Source organism: Erpetoichthys calabaricus, chromosome 3 (genome assembly GCF_900747795.2).
Source record: "Erpetoichthys calabaricus chromosome 3, fErpCal1.3, whole genome shotgun sequence".
Taxonomy (NCBI): domain Eukaryota; kingdom Metazoa; phylum Chordata; class Cladistia; order Polypteriformes; family Polypteridae; genus Erpetoichthys; species Erpetoichthys calabaricus.
Window position 1 is genome coordinate 51,581,734 of NC_041396.2, and position 17,517 is coordinate 51,599,250.

At 36.9% G+C, this 17,517-nt stretch overlaps 1 protein-coding gene across 2 annotated transcripts in view; it reads left to right on the forward strand.

Moving 5' to 3' along the window:
• cd2ap (CD2-associated protein) overlaps positions 1-17,517 on the forward strand; it is a 277,447-nt gene that overhangs the window by 178,777 nt on the left and 81,153 nt on the right. Inside the window, exon 13 of one of the 2 annotated variants that reach the window (XM_028796810.2) lies at positions 13,309-13,386. The exons of the other annotated variant lie outside the window; for it this stretch is intronic. Within the exon in view, the coding sequence (XP_028652643.1) occupies positions 13,309-13,386 (78 nt within the window). The remainder of the gene's footprint in view (positions 1-13,308; positions 13,387-17,517) is intronic. 2 annotated transcript variants of the gene reach the window in all.

Genomic DNA, 17,517 nt, shown 5'->3' on the forward strand with positions numbered 1-17,517 from the left:
AATCAATTAATACTATTTTTGTTGAATTTTAACTATTTTTGTTGAATTTTAATCAGCTGTTTTTGTAGTATGTAATTAAACACAAAAAGTGAATTAATAGAAAATAACTTTTTCCTCTTATCCTTCAGTGTTTTGTTTTAAGTCACCCTGTTTTCTCATGGTTACGTTATGTGGTATGTTCTTCTTTTCAGTGAAAGAAACCTTAGTTATAACTACAGTTTTATGTTCAAATTGTCTTAATTTTTTGTGTTTTTTTTCTTTAACCTGATTATCAAAATTTGAAAACAAAATATTTTAGAAGTGTATGTGTATGCAGTGTATGCATATTTTATTATTCTAGAACAGTTTAGACTGTACCTTGGACCTACACACACATTTTTTATTTTTTGCAGTTTTTAAAGGAGTCAGTATGGTTTCAAAGTTGGGATGGTTCCTGCTTTGTGCATCAGATTGTTTTCTTTTTCCATACTTTTTTCTGAAACAGCTTTTTATTGTAGGGAGAAGTTGAACATATAAATACATTTCTTGAAGAGTAATATGTCTGTGTTAACAGATCAGGTTTATTCAAAGTAGCCATAAGAACTAACCTTTGTTAATGTAAAAATGAATAGGTGCATGACTTCTCTACACTGTGTAATCAATTTTGATAGTGGGGAGCTTGAGCCTGTAGAAATTGTCCCGGGTGTAAAGTAGGAAACTTTAAAGCTCCAACACATTGCAAGGCAAAAAATGAAATTGCTAACAAAATTTCCATGTTATGCACTTAATGTAGATCCCTCAATCATTAGCTAGCTAATTACTCCAGAGGTGTGTTGGTTTAGGTTTCGAAAAACACCTTCATATAGTTTTATATACCTTTATTTTAAGAATCCTGCATCTTGTTGCTGCCCTTTGTTTTCTATAGTGTAGAAATTAATAAACAGTATGATATAATTTTAATACTGATCAGCAATCCTCATTTACCACAGGAGCCATTGAATGTTACATATGTTGCAAACGGTATTGAGTATTGTTGGTTTCCTGTCACCTTTTCTTGCTCTTACATTGGGAGGGGGTTAAGCACAATTGTTAGCAGATTTTAACATTTTCAAATATTGGTAGACTAGCGGTTTGTTAGATACAGTCATATGTCCATGCTCGGCAGCCATCAAATTTAACTGAACTGGAGAGATTTTGTATGGAAGAATGGTCAAGAATACCTCCACCCAGAATCCAGACACTCATCAAAGGCTATAGGAGGCATCTAGAGGCTGTTATATTTGCAAAAGAAGCCTCAACTAAGTATTGATGTAATATCTCTGTTGGGGTGCCTAAATTTACCTGTCTAATTTTGTTATGATGCATATTGCATATTTTCTGTTAATCCAATAAACTTAATGTCACTGCTGAAATACTACTTTTTCCATAAGGCATGTCATATATTAAAAGTAGTACTAGGGTGTTGTACCGTGTTAGCCATTATGAATGTAGAGAAAAGCCAAGCAAAATGACACCTTTTATTGGCTAACTAGAAAGATTACAATATGCAAGCTTTCGAGGCAACTCATGCCCCTTCTTACATCTTGCCTGAAGAAGGGGCCTGAGTTGCCTCGAAAGCTTGCATATTGTAATCTTTCTAGTTAGCCAATAAAAGGTGTCATTTTGCTTGGCTTTTCTCTACATATATTAAAAGGAAATTGCTACTTTGAAAGCTCAGCCAATGATGAACAAAAATCCAAAGAATTACAAAAACATTGTAGTTATCTGTTGTGGGTGAATGCAGTTCTATAATATTTACAACATGTAACCAAATAAATTTTGGGCTGAATAGCCTGTTCTTGTCTAGATTGTTCTAATGTAAAGTGTTGACAAGGCTGGTAGATATTTTTGTGATTTAACATATTATGCTTGCACAATGATGGTGCAATTTCCAGCCTTGTGAATGAAGTACATTTGTTGCATGTCCTGTATACTTGTTAGAATTCTGTATTGAATATTAGTTATCAGTATTTATTTTATTGTTTGATCTTGTGAATAAGCAAATGAATAATTAAAAAATCCTGAAAAACAGAACTTAATGTAAGGTTACTGTTGTGTGTGAAAGATGTTCACATGTTTTACGTTTTCATGCCAGGCAGTCTTTTGCGCATAGTGAAAACATAATAAATATTAGAGAATCTGTCATAATATAAACACTCATCTAAAACAGAAGGGAAATAATTCCATCCAGTCCTTTAGTGTCAGGTGATAAGCAGCATATTTTCAGTCATGATGGCAAAGGAACACTTTGTGATGGTGGTTGGTTTGTGTACAGAGGACCTGGCAATTTACTGGTGGTGTTACTTGCTGTAGTATCTGGATACAGAAGACAACAGAACATATTTTAAAATAAGCTTAAAATCTATTAGATACATAGATAAGCCATATAACTAGATAATAACCCAGAGAAGACATATGAGCAATTTTCAGTGCATATTGTGTCTTCAGAGAATGACAGAGAAAGTAGTGTTCTGTGACATAGTTCTTCCATTGTTCCCATTTTGTTTGGAAAGACAAACACTGCCTCCAGGGGGAAACGTTTCTATGATACCATCCTGCAGTAGATAGTAAAGGCATGATTTATTGTTGCTGTGATTGTTTTGTAGGCCACAAGGCCAGGTTTGATCATGAGAACTGTTAGTGGTAGGTAGGCGCGCATTTAGAGCCCCATTTATGAGGCTATTTGCTTGTATCCTTTTTGACCCAAGTGTTTCCTCTCAAAGTCTGACATAAAAGGATTGCTTTACCCACCATTCTGCAGAGGTTCTAGTGATATCTGTCAGGAAATAATCAGTCTGAGGTTTTATAGCCCAATGAAGAAACTTCTCTTTTTTTAAGGCTTCCTTGAATGAAAAAGTAGGCAAGACTAAATATACCTCACTTCAGTGAGGACCTAAAGAGGTTTAACAGATACACAAGCCTTTCTGGTCCTTGGGTCCAAAGACATAGTGCCCATCTACATTAATTTTATATACTGTAAGTAGATGCCTGTTGAGTCTATTCGTGTTTCACAGATGTAGTTAATGAATATACTACTGTAAATGTGTTATAATGATCGCTTCCTTTCATTAACAGCAACTTAAAAATTCTACTACTAGTTAAAAAAACTTTTAACACTAGAATTACCAGAGCCTACAAAAAAAACTCGTAGATCCGGCCCACCTTAAATCACTTCTTAAATCCGTTCACACCTCTCCGCCAGCATCCTTTGTCCTCTAAATGTGCTGATAAAAGACAAGCTGCCAGCAGCCGGCTATTCCATCCCCCCACCGACTTAGAACGTGCGCGAAGTTTTCCCAGCTCATGCCTTGATTGATTATCTGGGAGTGAAGTGGAGTTTTAGACTGGAAATAATAGATCGTTATTTGGAACACACGCATTTCATGCGTGTTCCGTTTCTACAGTAATCTGTGTAAACACATTGTTAAAACAGAAACTTTTTCATATTTTAGTAATAAATGTTACCAAATGTAGTAGGCATAAACTATAGAATGTGTAACGCCTGAGTTCCAAAGATCAAATAAACACTTTAACAAAAGCTTTAAGGAGGATACAACAGTTTCCGTGGTGTAGCGCGCTAAGAATTGCCTTTCAGAGCACAGTAGTTTTGCCGTGCCTCACAGACCTGAGTTCGATTCCCCGCTGGGGATAAAGTGTTGCTTTTTTTTTTTTCTTTTTAACCTCAAACGGACATAAAATTTATAAATTGGTATGCACTGTCAGTTAATGAGATTGTTATATTTTCATATGGGATGCTCCTTTTAAAATATTTTTTTAACAATTGAGACTGCAATTAACATGAACAACTGTCCCTGCACTGAATAAGCTCACGTGCTCTAACATCACCCCTCCCCCCGATCTGACTCTCTAAGTAACAGCACAAGTACAGACGCAAATGAAGTGTAATCAAGAGTCTTCGGTTCCATCCCTACTCACTGCAATATTTGCCGTTTTCAGTAGTAAGCTGCTCTTTTTGTTAATATTATACAGTACACACATGCACTTGGTTTGCGTCTGTACTTGTGCTGTTACTTAGAGAGTCAGATGGGGGGGAGGGGGGATGTTAGAGCACGTGAGCTTATTCAGTGCAGCAGGAACAACGCACTGTTGATCTTTTTTTTTCTTTCAGTACATGTGGCTTCCCTGTTTATTTATATATCTCTGCCTGTTTGTCTCTCTATTACGCAGTGCTCTGTCTGTCTGTGTGTTATGGATCTTAAAAATAACAGTTATAGGGACAGTTGTTCGTGTTAATTGCAGTCTGAATTGTTAAAAAAATATTTTAAAAGGAGCATCACATATGAAAATATAACGATCTCATTAACTGACAGTGCATACCAATTCATAAATTTTATGTCCGTTTGAGGTTAAAAAGAAAAAAAAAAAGCAACAGTTTATCCCCAGCGGGGAATCGAACTCAGGTCTGTGAGGCACGGCAAAACTACTGTGCTCTAAAAGGCGATTCTTAGCGCGCTACACCACGGAAACTGTTGTATCCTCCTTAAAGCTTTTGTTAAAGTGTTTATTTGATCTTTGGAACTCAGGCGTTACACATTCTATAGTTTATGCCTACTACATTTGGTAACATTTATTACTAAAATATGAAAAAGTTTCTGTTTTAACAATGTGTTTACACAGATTACTGTAGAAACGGAACACGCATGAAATGCGTGTGTTCCAAATAACGATCTATTATTTCCAGTCTAAAACTCCACTTCACTCCCAGATAATCAATCAAGGCATGAGCTGGGAAAACTTCGCGCACATTCTAAGTCGGTGGGGGGATGGAATAGCCGGCTGCTGGCAGCTTGTCTTTTATCAGCACATTTAGAGGACAAAGGATGCTGGCGGAGAGGTGTGAACGGATTTAAGAAGCGATTTAAGGTGGGCCGGATCTACGAGTTTTTTCGTAGGCTCTGGTAATTCTAGTGTTAAAACAAATCACAAGATGCGATGGTGGATGAATTGTGTGAAGCAGAGTGCGACACCAAGCACAAGAGCTGCTGGCAGTCCAGAGTTCAATGAATGATATACAGGATTAGGGGACCCCAAACGTCATGATCCGATGAAAACTGGAGATTGGAATTTTTAATAAATCTAAAGCTTTTGCTGCCACCCCATAGATGATAGGTTATGATGGGTGTTGGCGCAAAGCAATGCTCAAGTATTGCTACATAGCATGTAACACAAAGTTAAAACAAACCAGATGTCGTGATCATGTTTCATTTTTGGTTTTTATGTTAATATATTTCATAGTCTTTAGTGCCATTTTTGAGGTTGCCTTTTCACTGATAACTTTGGATCTGTTGCTAGGGTCTCATCTCGTGTTTCTAGGGGCATGGCCTATGAAGTTGAAATCTCCAGTTCATTTGCGCAATGGGGTGAAAAGTCCACTAGGTGTGCATTTCCTTATCTGACCTGCAGATACCATACCTTAAAATGAAAAAAAACTAATTACCACATATTTCATCTCTTCTCCCCTGATTTTCACTTTGTTTTTTGCCTTTTATCTGGGTTTAAGTTGCTGGTTTTATTTTGTTTTGTTTTGTTTTGGTTTTACATGCATCTCCTAGTTCATTTCTTGAAAAGTTACTTATCTTCTGCTGAGTCAGGACACTTGAAGGCATTATGAAAGAACTAAAGCACTATCTGCTTGAGCTTGTAATAGATAGGAAGTCGGGTAACCCTTTTGAATGGTGGATCATCAAATGAAACTGCTTTAAATACCTCTCTGTTTAGGCAAAGCAATATTTGACTTGTCCACAATCATCACTTCCCTGTGAGCAGATATTCAGTGTTATGGCAACATTTATGAGGATAAAAGGAGCTCTCTTCATTACGTAATGCAGAGAAGCTGTGCTTCCTGAATTATAACAACCCTTTATTGGAATGGAGGTATTAGTTTGACCATGTTGCTCATAATAGCTGGTCTTTACAATGATTTGAGTTTTATTGTTTTATTTGTTTTGTAAATAGATAGATAGATAGATACTTTATTAATCCCAAGGCACAGAATTTAAGAAAATAATGTTTCACAATTTTGCGTATTTTTATTTTATTATACTGATACCAGTAAACCCCCGATTCTCTAAAGAATCGCAAATCCAAGAATGGCAATTACTTTCTGTTCCCTCCGATCTTTGGAGGGATGAAAAATCATGGAGGGTGGGAGCGTCCTGGGAAAGTTTTCATCTAATTAAATAAATATATTTGTACTAAAGCTGTTTATTTTTGGAGCCATAACTCGTTTGGTTCTGGTGTGTCAGAAGAGCGTTGTAGGCAGCTTCGTTCATTGTTTTTATCCATGTGGTCTCGTTTTTGTTTTTCTATGGGTGTGTTGTTAGCTAGAAGTCATTTGCAGTTAGGAATCATAATTGAACGTTTAACACTGAATTACCTTAATGTGATTAAAATAAGACATAGTGACAGCTGCCACACTGAGTGCTGGCACAGTGGATTAGAGCACACTGACTGCTGGCACTGTGTAGTGGAGTAGCTGCTGACACTTTATAGTGGAGAACACTGACTGGTGGCACTGTGGAGTGGAGTACTGCTGGCACTGTTGAGGCACACTGACTGCTGGCACTGTTGAGGCACACTGACTGCTGGCACTGTGGAGTAGCTGACTGCTGACACTGTCAGTAGTCACCACTTCCTCAAGTTTAAATACATAGACATATATAGATAGACGCCGCATTCACTGTGTTTCCCAGTTGACACGATACGTCAGAGCGTCAGCCTTATTGCGAGTGGCAAAAGTGGCATTTAAACTAATACAGGTAGACGTAGAAACCGGGTTTTCTGATGAAAAAACAATGTTTAAAACAGTATCGTTTACATACAACAGATTTTGACGAATCATTTAAATGCAATTATTTATATCCTTTTATACAGTAATAATGGCAATTATTAAATAATAATAATTATAATTATTATTATTAAATAATTCCTCCCATATAAGTAACATTTCTCGGGGTGCCATCTTCCATCTCTGAAACATTTCTAGACTTCGTCCTGTTCTTACGCGACACAGTACTAAAGTATTGGTTAATGCCCGAGTCACCTCTCGTATAGATGACTATAATGCTATTCTATCTGGCATCCCACAAAAACTTATCCATCGCTTACAACTTCTTCAAAATTCTGCTGCCAGGATAATAACCTGCTGTTCTAAATCCACTTAACATATTACACTTATTCTCTCTCAACATCACGGGCTCCCTGTTAACTACAGAATACAATGCTAAATACCGCTCTTAACATTTAAAGCTCTCCACAACCTCACTGATCTCCTACAGACTTACAGTCCCTCTCGCTCACTCAGATCCTGTAATTTGAGAGTATTCACTCTGGCAATATGGTGCAGCCTTAGTTTGTAGAAGACAGACACAACTAAAGACATGAGCATAAAATGGTGGTTGTCAATTTCAAACTGTGTTTCCTCAATGTGCTCCTTGAGAAAAAACATCATCAAGTTTGAGAAATGTTAACAGCTAACAACAATCTACATTTGGAGGCTCACTTGAGCACATAAATGCATAGCTTTGCTAGCTTAGCCTGGCGTAGCTAAAGTAAAGATTATAAAACGGGATTTTGTAATGGCCAAATATAACCAAAACAATTGTTCAGCCTAACCTATGAAATGTAATCCCCCCCGGGATCTGCTTTGGAGCGTACAGCGGTTTGTACAATCCCAAGCAGCACATTATTCATTACTTCACTCCACAGCAATGCCACTCACAATATGGCGGCGACGTTGACGTACGATTCTGCTGGTCATGAGGCGTCTAGTTATTCTATGTCTGTGTTTAAATATGTCACTATGGCAACTTGTTGGCGCGCACGCTTTACCTCAAGTTTAGTTTATAGGTTGTGTTGTGTTGTTTGGGCACCACCTACTGACTCTGGGAAGCCGCTGGGTTTGACTCTGGGGCGCTGAGGTGCTGTGCGCTTTCGGCACAGCTTGCTGAAGCGCTGTGCGCGTTTGGCACGGCTTGCGTCTGGCATCCGTGCATATATACAACCTTCACTTAGTAATATAGATAGTTTAATTAAGAGTTATATTGTTATTGTTACATACACTTATATATTTTTATGATTTTTCTGAATAATTGTTAACTGACACTTTTTTGTACATAGTTAAAATCATCTATTTTTATACATGTTTTGTTATTGTACTTCAGTGTTTTTTTTCCCCAACCCAAAGGTAGGAGCTATTTATCAGCCACTAATATTGTTTGTCAGAAATTACAGATTCCTTTTATCTGTATCAGTTATAAAACTCCCTCATCGGTAGGGCTCTAGTTCCTATGCTCTTGAGACTTGGTGTTAGGTTGAAAGACACCTCTGCTGCTGTCTGAGTCGGTACTCCTACACACCAGTATTTTACAATAAGGCCTTTTCAATTAGTAAATTCTTTATGCCATTCCCATCCAGAGCTCACAAGGGTATTTCAACATTTGGAGACATTTTTGTTTGCTCAATGACTCTGGAGTTCCAGTGTCAGTAGTCTAGATTCTGTATTCCTTCCTTGTATTCTTTTACCTCCAGCTAATAACATCAGACCTAAAACATGATGTTGTGCAATCTTCTCCTCATCCCCCCAATCTTTTGTTTCTTTTATTCAAAAACTGCCTCTGCTTTATGTATTGCTTTGTGTAAAAATACCTACAGACCGTTGCCATTATATAGAATATGGAGAAGTGACTTCTCATCCTCTTTCCCCTTGGATGGATGGATGGATGGATGTTCACAGGCAGATTATTTCATTTTTTATTGACTACTAGCAAAATACCCGTGCTTCGCAACGGCAAAGCAAGCTTATATAAAGGAGTGAGAGAGTCTTTACCACCGTTACAGCACAAACCAGGAGACTTGCATTTCCACCTATGAGCTTGACAATACTCACAGTGAACATCCATGGATCCAATGTGTACTGTTTTGTCAGATTCATAATGTATGTTTGGGTCGTACGCAAATCCACAATCGGCTTTTTTGAGCCAAACCTGTTGTTTTCATATGAGCCGCTTTTCATTATTGGGATCGTACCTAGAAACAGAAGCTCTATTAACTTGTGGATTTGCCTGCGAGTATTTAGCGGCAGCGTCTCTACTAACTTGTAGATTTGTCTGCGAGTATTTAGCGACAGCGTCTCCATGAACTTGTGGATTTGCCTACGAGTATTTGGTGGCAGCGTCACGAAGTTGTTTCCGTCTAGCTGCATCAGAAAATGTACCACGACGTCTGGCACGCCTCCTTTTTACTGTTTTCTCATAGCTTGGATTGCTGCTGTCATAATCGGTTTAAGTTTCATGGTTTGTTTCAATTACGTTAGTATTTGCAGGACTTGTTGTGTTGAAGTGACATTCTGCATCCGTCAAGCGTTGTAAGCATACAACCGGTTTCATCGATAACTTTGCATCCAGCTTTTGAGAGTTGAAACATTCATAAACATCAAAGTGTCCACTACTCAGATCGTCACCTGTGAATCTTAAGATGTTTAAGAGGCATTGGCGGTTGTCCAAAGGTGTAAAATATTTGGCCATTTTGGTACACTTGAAAGCGACAACTGAACAATTCAGCGGCAGCCATCAACTCACATGCAGAACCATAGGTGAAGGGCTTATGCATTTCACTCTTATAGTGCTCCTGTGTAGTATAATTATCTCCTGTACCGTCATCAGTCCACACCTTGAACCTGTCCCAGTCATTCAATACATGAGACACAATGTTCCTCCGGATATCATGAGTGAGCCTGATATGTCCGTGCAATATGTAACACAGAGAATGGAAAAGGCAGGCGCCATCTCCGGGCATGGAAACCACTTGGTAAGTGACAGTTCTTTGATCGATGGTGATCACCTCGATAGACATGTTAATGGGGGTATAGTTGGAACGATAAAGGAAATGTGTACCTGAACATTGTAAACTAACTCTAAAATGCCTACACAATAACTATAATCGTAATAAACGAACAATAAAACAGCGGAGAAGCCATGGATTAAATAAAAAGGCTGCAGTTATCAGCATGGAGACGTCAATACCGTGGCGAAGCAAGGAAGGGAATGAAGAGACCGGAGTGACGGATGGCCTTATATAGGCAGGCAGCCAACTACGTGGGAGGCGTGGGGATGGGGGACGCAATATAGGCAGGCAGCCAACTACGTTGGGATGGGGGACGCAATACCGCCTCACACGGTGACCGAGCTGCAGGCTATGAACGTATATATGTACGTAAGTAGGATTCCGTTAGCGTTGGGAACCCGCGTACCAAATTTCTTGAAGATGGGACCATAAGTAACAAAGACCATTGGAAAGTTCAGTATGGCGGCCAACAGTGGCGTCATACCACCAAAATAAGTACATACATCGGTTTCGGTTAGCACAGGGAAGCCACCTACCAAATTTCGTGAAGATGGAGCCATAAATAAGAAAGTTTAACATTGCGGACATTGTTGACCGTTATGACTGTTACGCGTACAATTTCGAAATGAAACTTAAATTTTGTAAGTAACCTGTAAGGAATGAGCCTGCCAAATTTCAGCCTTCTACCTACACGGGAAGTTGGAGAATTAGTGATGAGTGAGTCAGTGAGGGCTTTGCCTTTTATTAGTATAGATATCACAATTGCAGTGGGTGACAAGTCTACATACACTTTGTTAATATTTTGTATCATGGCCTTTAAATTGTTAAACTTGATCCAAATGTTTTGGGTAGCCTTTCACAAGCTATAATAAGTTGCTGGAATTTTGGCCTATTCCTCCTGTTAGAACTGGTGTAACTGGGCCAGGTTCATAGGCTTGCTTGCTCGCACTTACTTATTCACTTCAGCCATTTTACCTCAATTTTGGGGGTATTCCTGGAGTCATTATCCTTTAGGAAGACCTCATCTTGCCATCTATTTTGGGAAGTGCACCAGTCCCTCGTGTAGTTAAACACCCCCCACAACATGATAATCCCATCTACATGATTGATGGTTGGCATGATGTTCTTTGAATTGCAAGCCCCACCCTTTTCCCTCCAAACATAACGATGGTCTTTATGGCCAAACAGTTGGATCTTGAATTCATGAAACCAAAGGACATTTTTCCAGAAAGCAAGATCTTTGTCCCCATGTGCCGTTGCAAACTGAAGTATGGCTTTTTTATGTCAGCTTTGGAGCAGTGGCTCCTTCTTTGCTGAGCAGCCTTTCAGGTTATGTTGATATAGGACTTGTTTTACTGTTTTTTTCGATACTTTTCTACCTTTTTTTCCTCCAGCATCTTCACAAGGTCCTTTGCTGCTGCTCTGGGATTGATTTTCACTGTTTGTGCCAAAGTATGTTCTTTCCTATGAGACATAATGCGTCTCTTTCCTAAGCAGTATGAAGGCTGTGTTGTCCCATGGTGTTTATACTTGTGCACATTATTGTTTGTACAGATGAACATGGAACCTTCAGGCGTTTGGAAATTGTTCCCAAGGATTAACCAGATTTGTGGATGTCCACAATTTTTTTCTCAAGTCTTGGCTGATTTCTTTTGATTTCTCCATTATGTCAAGCAAAGGGGCAGTGAGTTTCATGGTAGGCCTTAACATACATCCATATGTTGACTCCATTTAGGCTAATTGGCTATGAGAAGTTAATTGTCAAATTACCTAGTGGGTTGGCATCATTTTCTGGAATTTTCCAAGCTGTTTAAAGGCACAATTAATAAAGTGTATGTAAACCTGTGACCCACTGGAATTGTGATACAGTCAATATAAATTGAAATAATCTGTCTGTGAACATTCTTGGAAAAAAAAATTTTTTCCCTGCACAAAGTAGTTGTCTTATACGATACGCCAAATTCATAGTTTGTTAGTATAAAATCTGTAAATAAATATATAGTTTGTTAGTATAAAATCTGTGGAGGGGTTATAAAGTGAGTTTTAAAGAATTCACACTGCATGTATATAAACTTCTGACTTCAACATTATAATCAAGTTCTTCTTAAACACTCAGAACAATGGGTCATTCAGTTTCAGTATTGGATAGTTTGTATCTGCTGCTGAAATAAGTGGATGAGCATTAGCCATGTAGGGACTAGGAGTGAATTATTTACCATTTGATTCATTATAACAGATGAAATTCCTATTCCAGTGTAGATTAAACAAAAAAAATGTTTTTTTACCGGTATGCTAAAAATTGGTGAAAAACCAGTGGACAATTTTAAACATAAACCACAAAGATGCATACAGAAGGAAACGTGATTTTTTTTGTTTATGTACTCTATTAGTATCTTAAAGGCAGTATCTCTGCTGTCCTGTTTGAGCAGCAGGAAGTTATTAAGGATTATCCCGCTTTTGAGGTATGGAAGTATGTGTAATAAGTCGGTGGTTCATTTGTTATTTGTTTAAAAAATATATTAATCTGAAAAACATACACCAAAACATTATACTGGTATTTACGAACACCCTTCAAAATTTTTTAATTATGTTTTTATATTTATATTTGGCCATACAAATACTTTTCATGCCTAGTAAGGGCCATTTAATCCTTGTAGCTAGATTTCTCCTTTTGTTTTTGTACCTTATGTATTTTATTGGATTTTCACCTTGCTTGAGGTTAATGTTTCCAAATTTGAACGGTGTGATTATTTAACTTATAAAGTAAGCCACAGAAATGTCTAGCAAATGTGGGTGTACACTAAATAAAGTTTTATTTTTGGAACTGAATATATGGAGCAGTTCTTTTCACCACTGTTCAAAATAGACACAGGTACAATGGATGAATACTTGGACACATGTATATAGTTGCACACTCAAAGCTAACATGATTTGTGCATTTTTAGTTTTGAAATAACTCCATAATGAGACATAAGTTGCAATGATGAAAGCCCTCTTTTTGTATAAGGTTATACAAAGACACAGTGATGAAGTAACACACATCTGTCAATTAATTTATTTGTCACTTAATGCCTAACTTTCCATGCACCATTCCGTTTAACTATTATTCTACTCCGTAAGAAGTGTTTGAAGTTTCTTTCAGATGCATGCAAGTTGCTATGATCTTTTGTAGTCAGAACAAGTTCTGTATATTTTCGTTGTACTTTATTGCTCTTCATGTTCCTGTCTTGCTTTCCTATAATTACTTCCCTTCTGAAACTGATATTTTAGCTAGAAGACTGCACAACACCATCTCTCACTGTGTTTCCATTTTCTTATATTGTTTACTGCTTTCATACAAATGTTTTATGAAGACATCACTAACATCTACATTTTTCCTAGCTAAGCATTTTTTACAGTAATTAACAATGGTTCTCATGTTTGCAGCATCTCGCTGGTCATTAGAGTTAGAGGGTAGTGCAACTGATTCTGCTGTTCGGGATCAAGTGTCAAGCAAGCCACAGTGTAAGTCTATCTTAATCTTTTATCTCTACTTAAATTAAGATTTATTAGCCTGATTTGGATTCTACACTAAGAAATAAGGTTCTGTTGATCAAGTTAATGTCTATGGGTGTGAATAGTTTTCTAAACATTTGTGTAAAATTCATCTCCTCTTACAGTATTATCAAAGAAATATTCCTACTCACTTCTCTATTTACTTGTGCACAGTTTTCTAAAAGTAGTTGATTATTATTATTCAAATCATTAGCCTCCTCTAGCATGAAGCCTATATCTATGACATTACTTAAAATTGTGTACAGGATTAAATCTTTTATCTGTAGAAGTTCAGTGGCCTTGAACACAACTTTCCCTTTTTCAAAGTCTATGGAAGATAGTCTCTGTGTTGGACATTTGATACTTTGTGGTAGAGATCGGTAGACCAATTGGAATTCTTATGTGAACATTGTAATAGCTAAAGGAGTCCCAACTCTCTTAATCTCTATTAAAGATTGAAGATTAATGCATAACCTTAAACTTTAAAAAATACCCTTAATAGTGAATAATTAAATTGTGAAAGCCTAAAAGTAAATCTACAATATCTATACTAATAAAAGGCAAAGCCCTCACTGACTCACTGACTGACTGACTGACTCACTCACTCATCACTAATTCTCCAACTTCCCGTGTAGGTAGAAGGCTGAAAGTTGGCAGGCTCATTCCTTACAGCTTGCTTACAAAAGTTAGGCAGGTTTCATTTCGAAATTCTACATGTAATGGTCATAACTGGAACCTGTTTTTTGTCCATATACTCTAATGGAGGAGGCGGAGTCACGTATCGCGTCATCACGTATTACGCCTCCTACGTAATCACGTGAACTGAAAACGAGGAAGAGATTTACAGCACAAGTCAAACGCGGGAACGAAGGTAAATGAAGTTAATTGTTGACTGTCTTTTAATACTGTGTACTTGTTGAGTGTCTTTTAATACTGTGTAAGCATACATATTAACACGTGCAATTAAACGTGTGCATTTACGGGGTGATTTCTCAGGCTTAAAAGCTCGCCTTTTATTAAAAAGGTAAATGCAAACTGTTTTCATTCTGAAGGGCACAAACCACGTTAGATTTCAGCCGTTAAACGCGCAAAAATGTCAGTACACCAGATAAATAAGCGCAACATATTATCAGTTGTATTGTATGCTTACAATACATATAGAAATGTGTTAATCGTTAACTAATATTATGGGATGGTGTTTTTCGACTCGCGCTTTGATTTAAACGATTGCATGTCTTGGTGGGTTTGCGTAGCTTATTGTCAATATCTTTACAGCTGTTTTTAAGACTTAATTTAAAAAGGTTTTCTTTTCTTCTTAATAAAAATTTAAAAGCAGTACTTCGCCGGTGCGAAGCGCTCACTTCACTCCCTTACGGGAATCGAACCTCAGACGTCAGCGCTAGAGGCTAAGCCCCTAAAATTGCGCCACGGCGTGTGGTTCGTTTATTTGACAGCATGTAGATCGGATTAATTACATTCACGGCATTCGTAGTCTGATTCACAATCTGATTGTATGGGTGGTTACCTTCCAGGTAACGCTTATGGTTAGCCAGCAAGTCATCTCGAAGTGATCACTCGAGTGAATGCAGCTTCACAAAAAAACAGATCCTTAACAAACTGTTATTGGTATATTTTCCCTCAATTTTAAAAGGTTTTCTTTTCTTCTTAATAAAAATTTAAAAGCAGTACTTCGCCGGTGCGAAGCGCGGGGATTTGAGCGACTGACGCATACAGACATATTCATGAGTGCAGGTACTTCGGAAAGAAAGCACCGTGTAAACCTAAACTTTAAATTAAGTTCATAGACCTACAAAAGTTTGTCATTGATTTGAGGCAAGATTGCTTTTCTCATGTACAACTATACGTTGCATTCTTAACAGTAAGCTTGCACGGCTTGGTCATATTACAACCTGAGTGCTGAACTGACAACGTCATATACAAACAGAACTATAACAATCGTAATAAACAAACAAAAAAAAAAGCGAAGAACCCTTGGATTTAATAAAAAGGCTCTTTCCTTGGCGAAGCAAGGAAAAAGGAAGACCTTATATGGCGTTCGTTTATAAAACAGCGGAAAAGCTGTGTTAAGGCTGCTTCACAAAAAAACAGATCCTTAACAAATTGCTATTGGGATATTTTCCCTCAATTTAAAAAGCTTTTCTTCTTCATAAAAATTTAAAAGCAGTACTTCGCGGGGATTTATATATATATATATATATATATATATATATATATATATATATATGTATAGAGAGAGAGAGATATAGATATATATATATATAGATATATATAGATATACATATATAGATACATTATATATATATATATATATATATATATATATATATATATATATATATATATATATATATATATATATATATATATATATGTAATATATATATATATATAAGCTTATAAGCACTGCCTTACTTCTCTTTAAGAAAGGAAGATGTAATGATACTTGATTTAAACGATTCCATGTCTTGGTGGGTTTGCGTAGCTTATTGTCAATATCTTTACACCTGTTTTTAAGACTTATTGACTGAAACGGGCTTTCACGAAAAAAGTTAGGGCTTTGCTACAGGATACACCCTCCACAAGTTAAGCAAGTAAAAATAAAAGTGAATATTTCTGTTTTATTTAAACCTTTTAAGTTTGTATGCATAGCTCCATTTGGCTGTTTTAGTTTTTTTTTTCTTTCTTCAGTAATATTTAATCTCCTTAACCCCTTAACCGCCCTCTGCCGGATATATCCGGCACCGTTGTTTTATTGCTAACGCCATACTGCCGGAATTATCCGGCACATTTGCCTGTGGTTATGTGAATGCCTGGCAAGTAGTACAACTGACAGTTTGGCGTGGGTATTATTACTACGTTGTATTTCGACAACTCTGCGCTTGTATTGGCCGATCACGTGATGTGATTCGAAAGTGAAAGCTGTGAATATGGCGAAACGTAAACTGACTTCAAGTGAGGCTTTGCAGGCGATTTTGGACAGTTCTGATCATGATTGTAGCAGTTCTGAAGAAGATTTTAGCGACAATGATGAGCAGCAACATGCGCTGCATGATACTGTGAATGAAGACGCATCGGATGACGGCGATGAGTGGGTGTATCCCCAGCATCTCAACTGGACTGCTGCCCGAGGTGAACTACCTTTTCTGCATCCGTTTGAGGCAACGTGTGGCTTTATTGTTGATGTAAACAATTACACTGCTGAGCAGTTTTATGAGCTGTTTGTGTCACCTGATTTGATCAGACATTTTGTTCATCAGACAAATCTGTATGCAGCACAGTTTATTGAGAAAAATCCCAATTTACCTCCACATTCCCGTGTTCGTGCTTGGTTTGACACTGATGAAAACGAAATGAAAAAATTCATTGGGATTTTGATGTTGATGGGAATAATCAGAAAACCAGATATTGAGATGTACTGGTCTACAGATCCTATGTATGCAACACTTATTTTTGCAGCTGTCATGACACGTAACCGATTCTCTTTGCTGCTGAAATTCTTTCATTTGAATGACAACAGAAATGAGCCAGATAAGAAAGATCCAAACCGCGACCGCTTGTTCAAGCTACGTCCTTTGATTGATCATTTATTTGAAGCATTTCAGTTGCCCTACATGCCAGGACCGTCAGTTGCAGTTGATGAAAGTTTATTGTTGTGGAAGGGCCGCTTACAGTGTCGACAGTATCCACCATTGAAAAGGGCACGGTTTGGTATCAAGATGTTTTGCTTAGCTGAGAATTCAGGTTACATTTATAGATTTTGTGTATACACTGGCAAAGAGGATCCTATGAGTAGTATTTCAGCAGTGTTACACACATATATATATTTAATATATATATATATATATATATATATATATATATACACATATATATATATATATATAATATATATATATATATATATATATATATATATATATATATATATATATATATGCACATATATATATATATAATATATATATATATATATATATATATATATATATATACACATATATATATATAATATATATATATATATATATATATATATATATATATATATATATATATATATATACACACATATATATATAT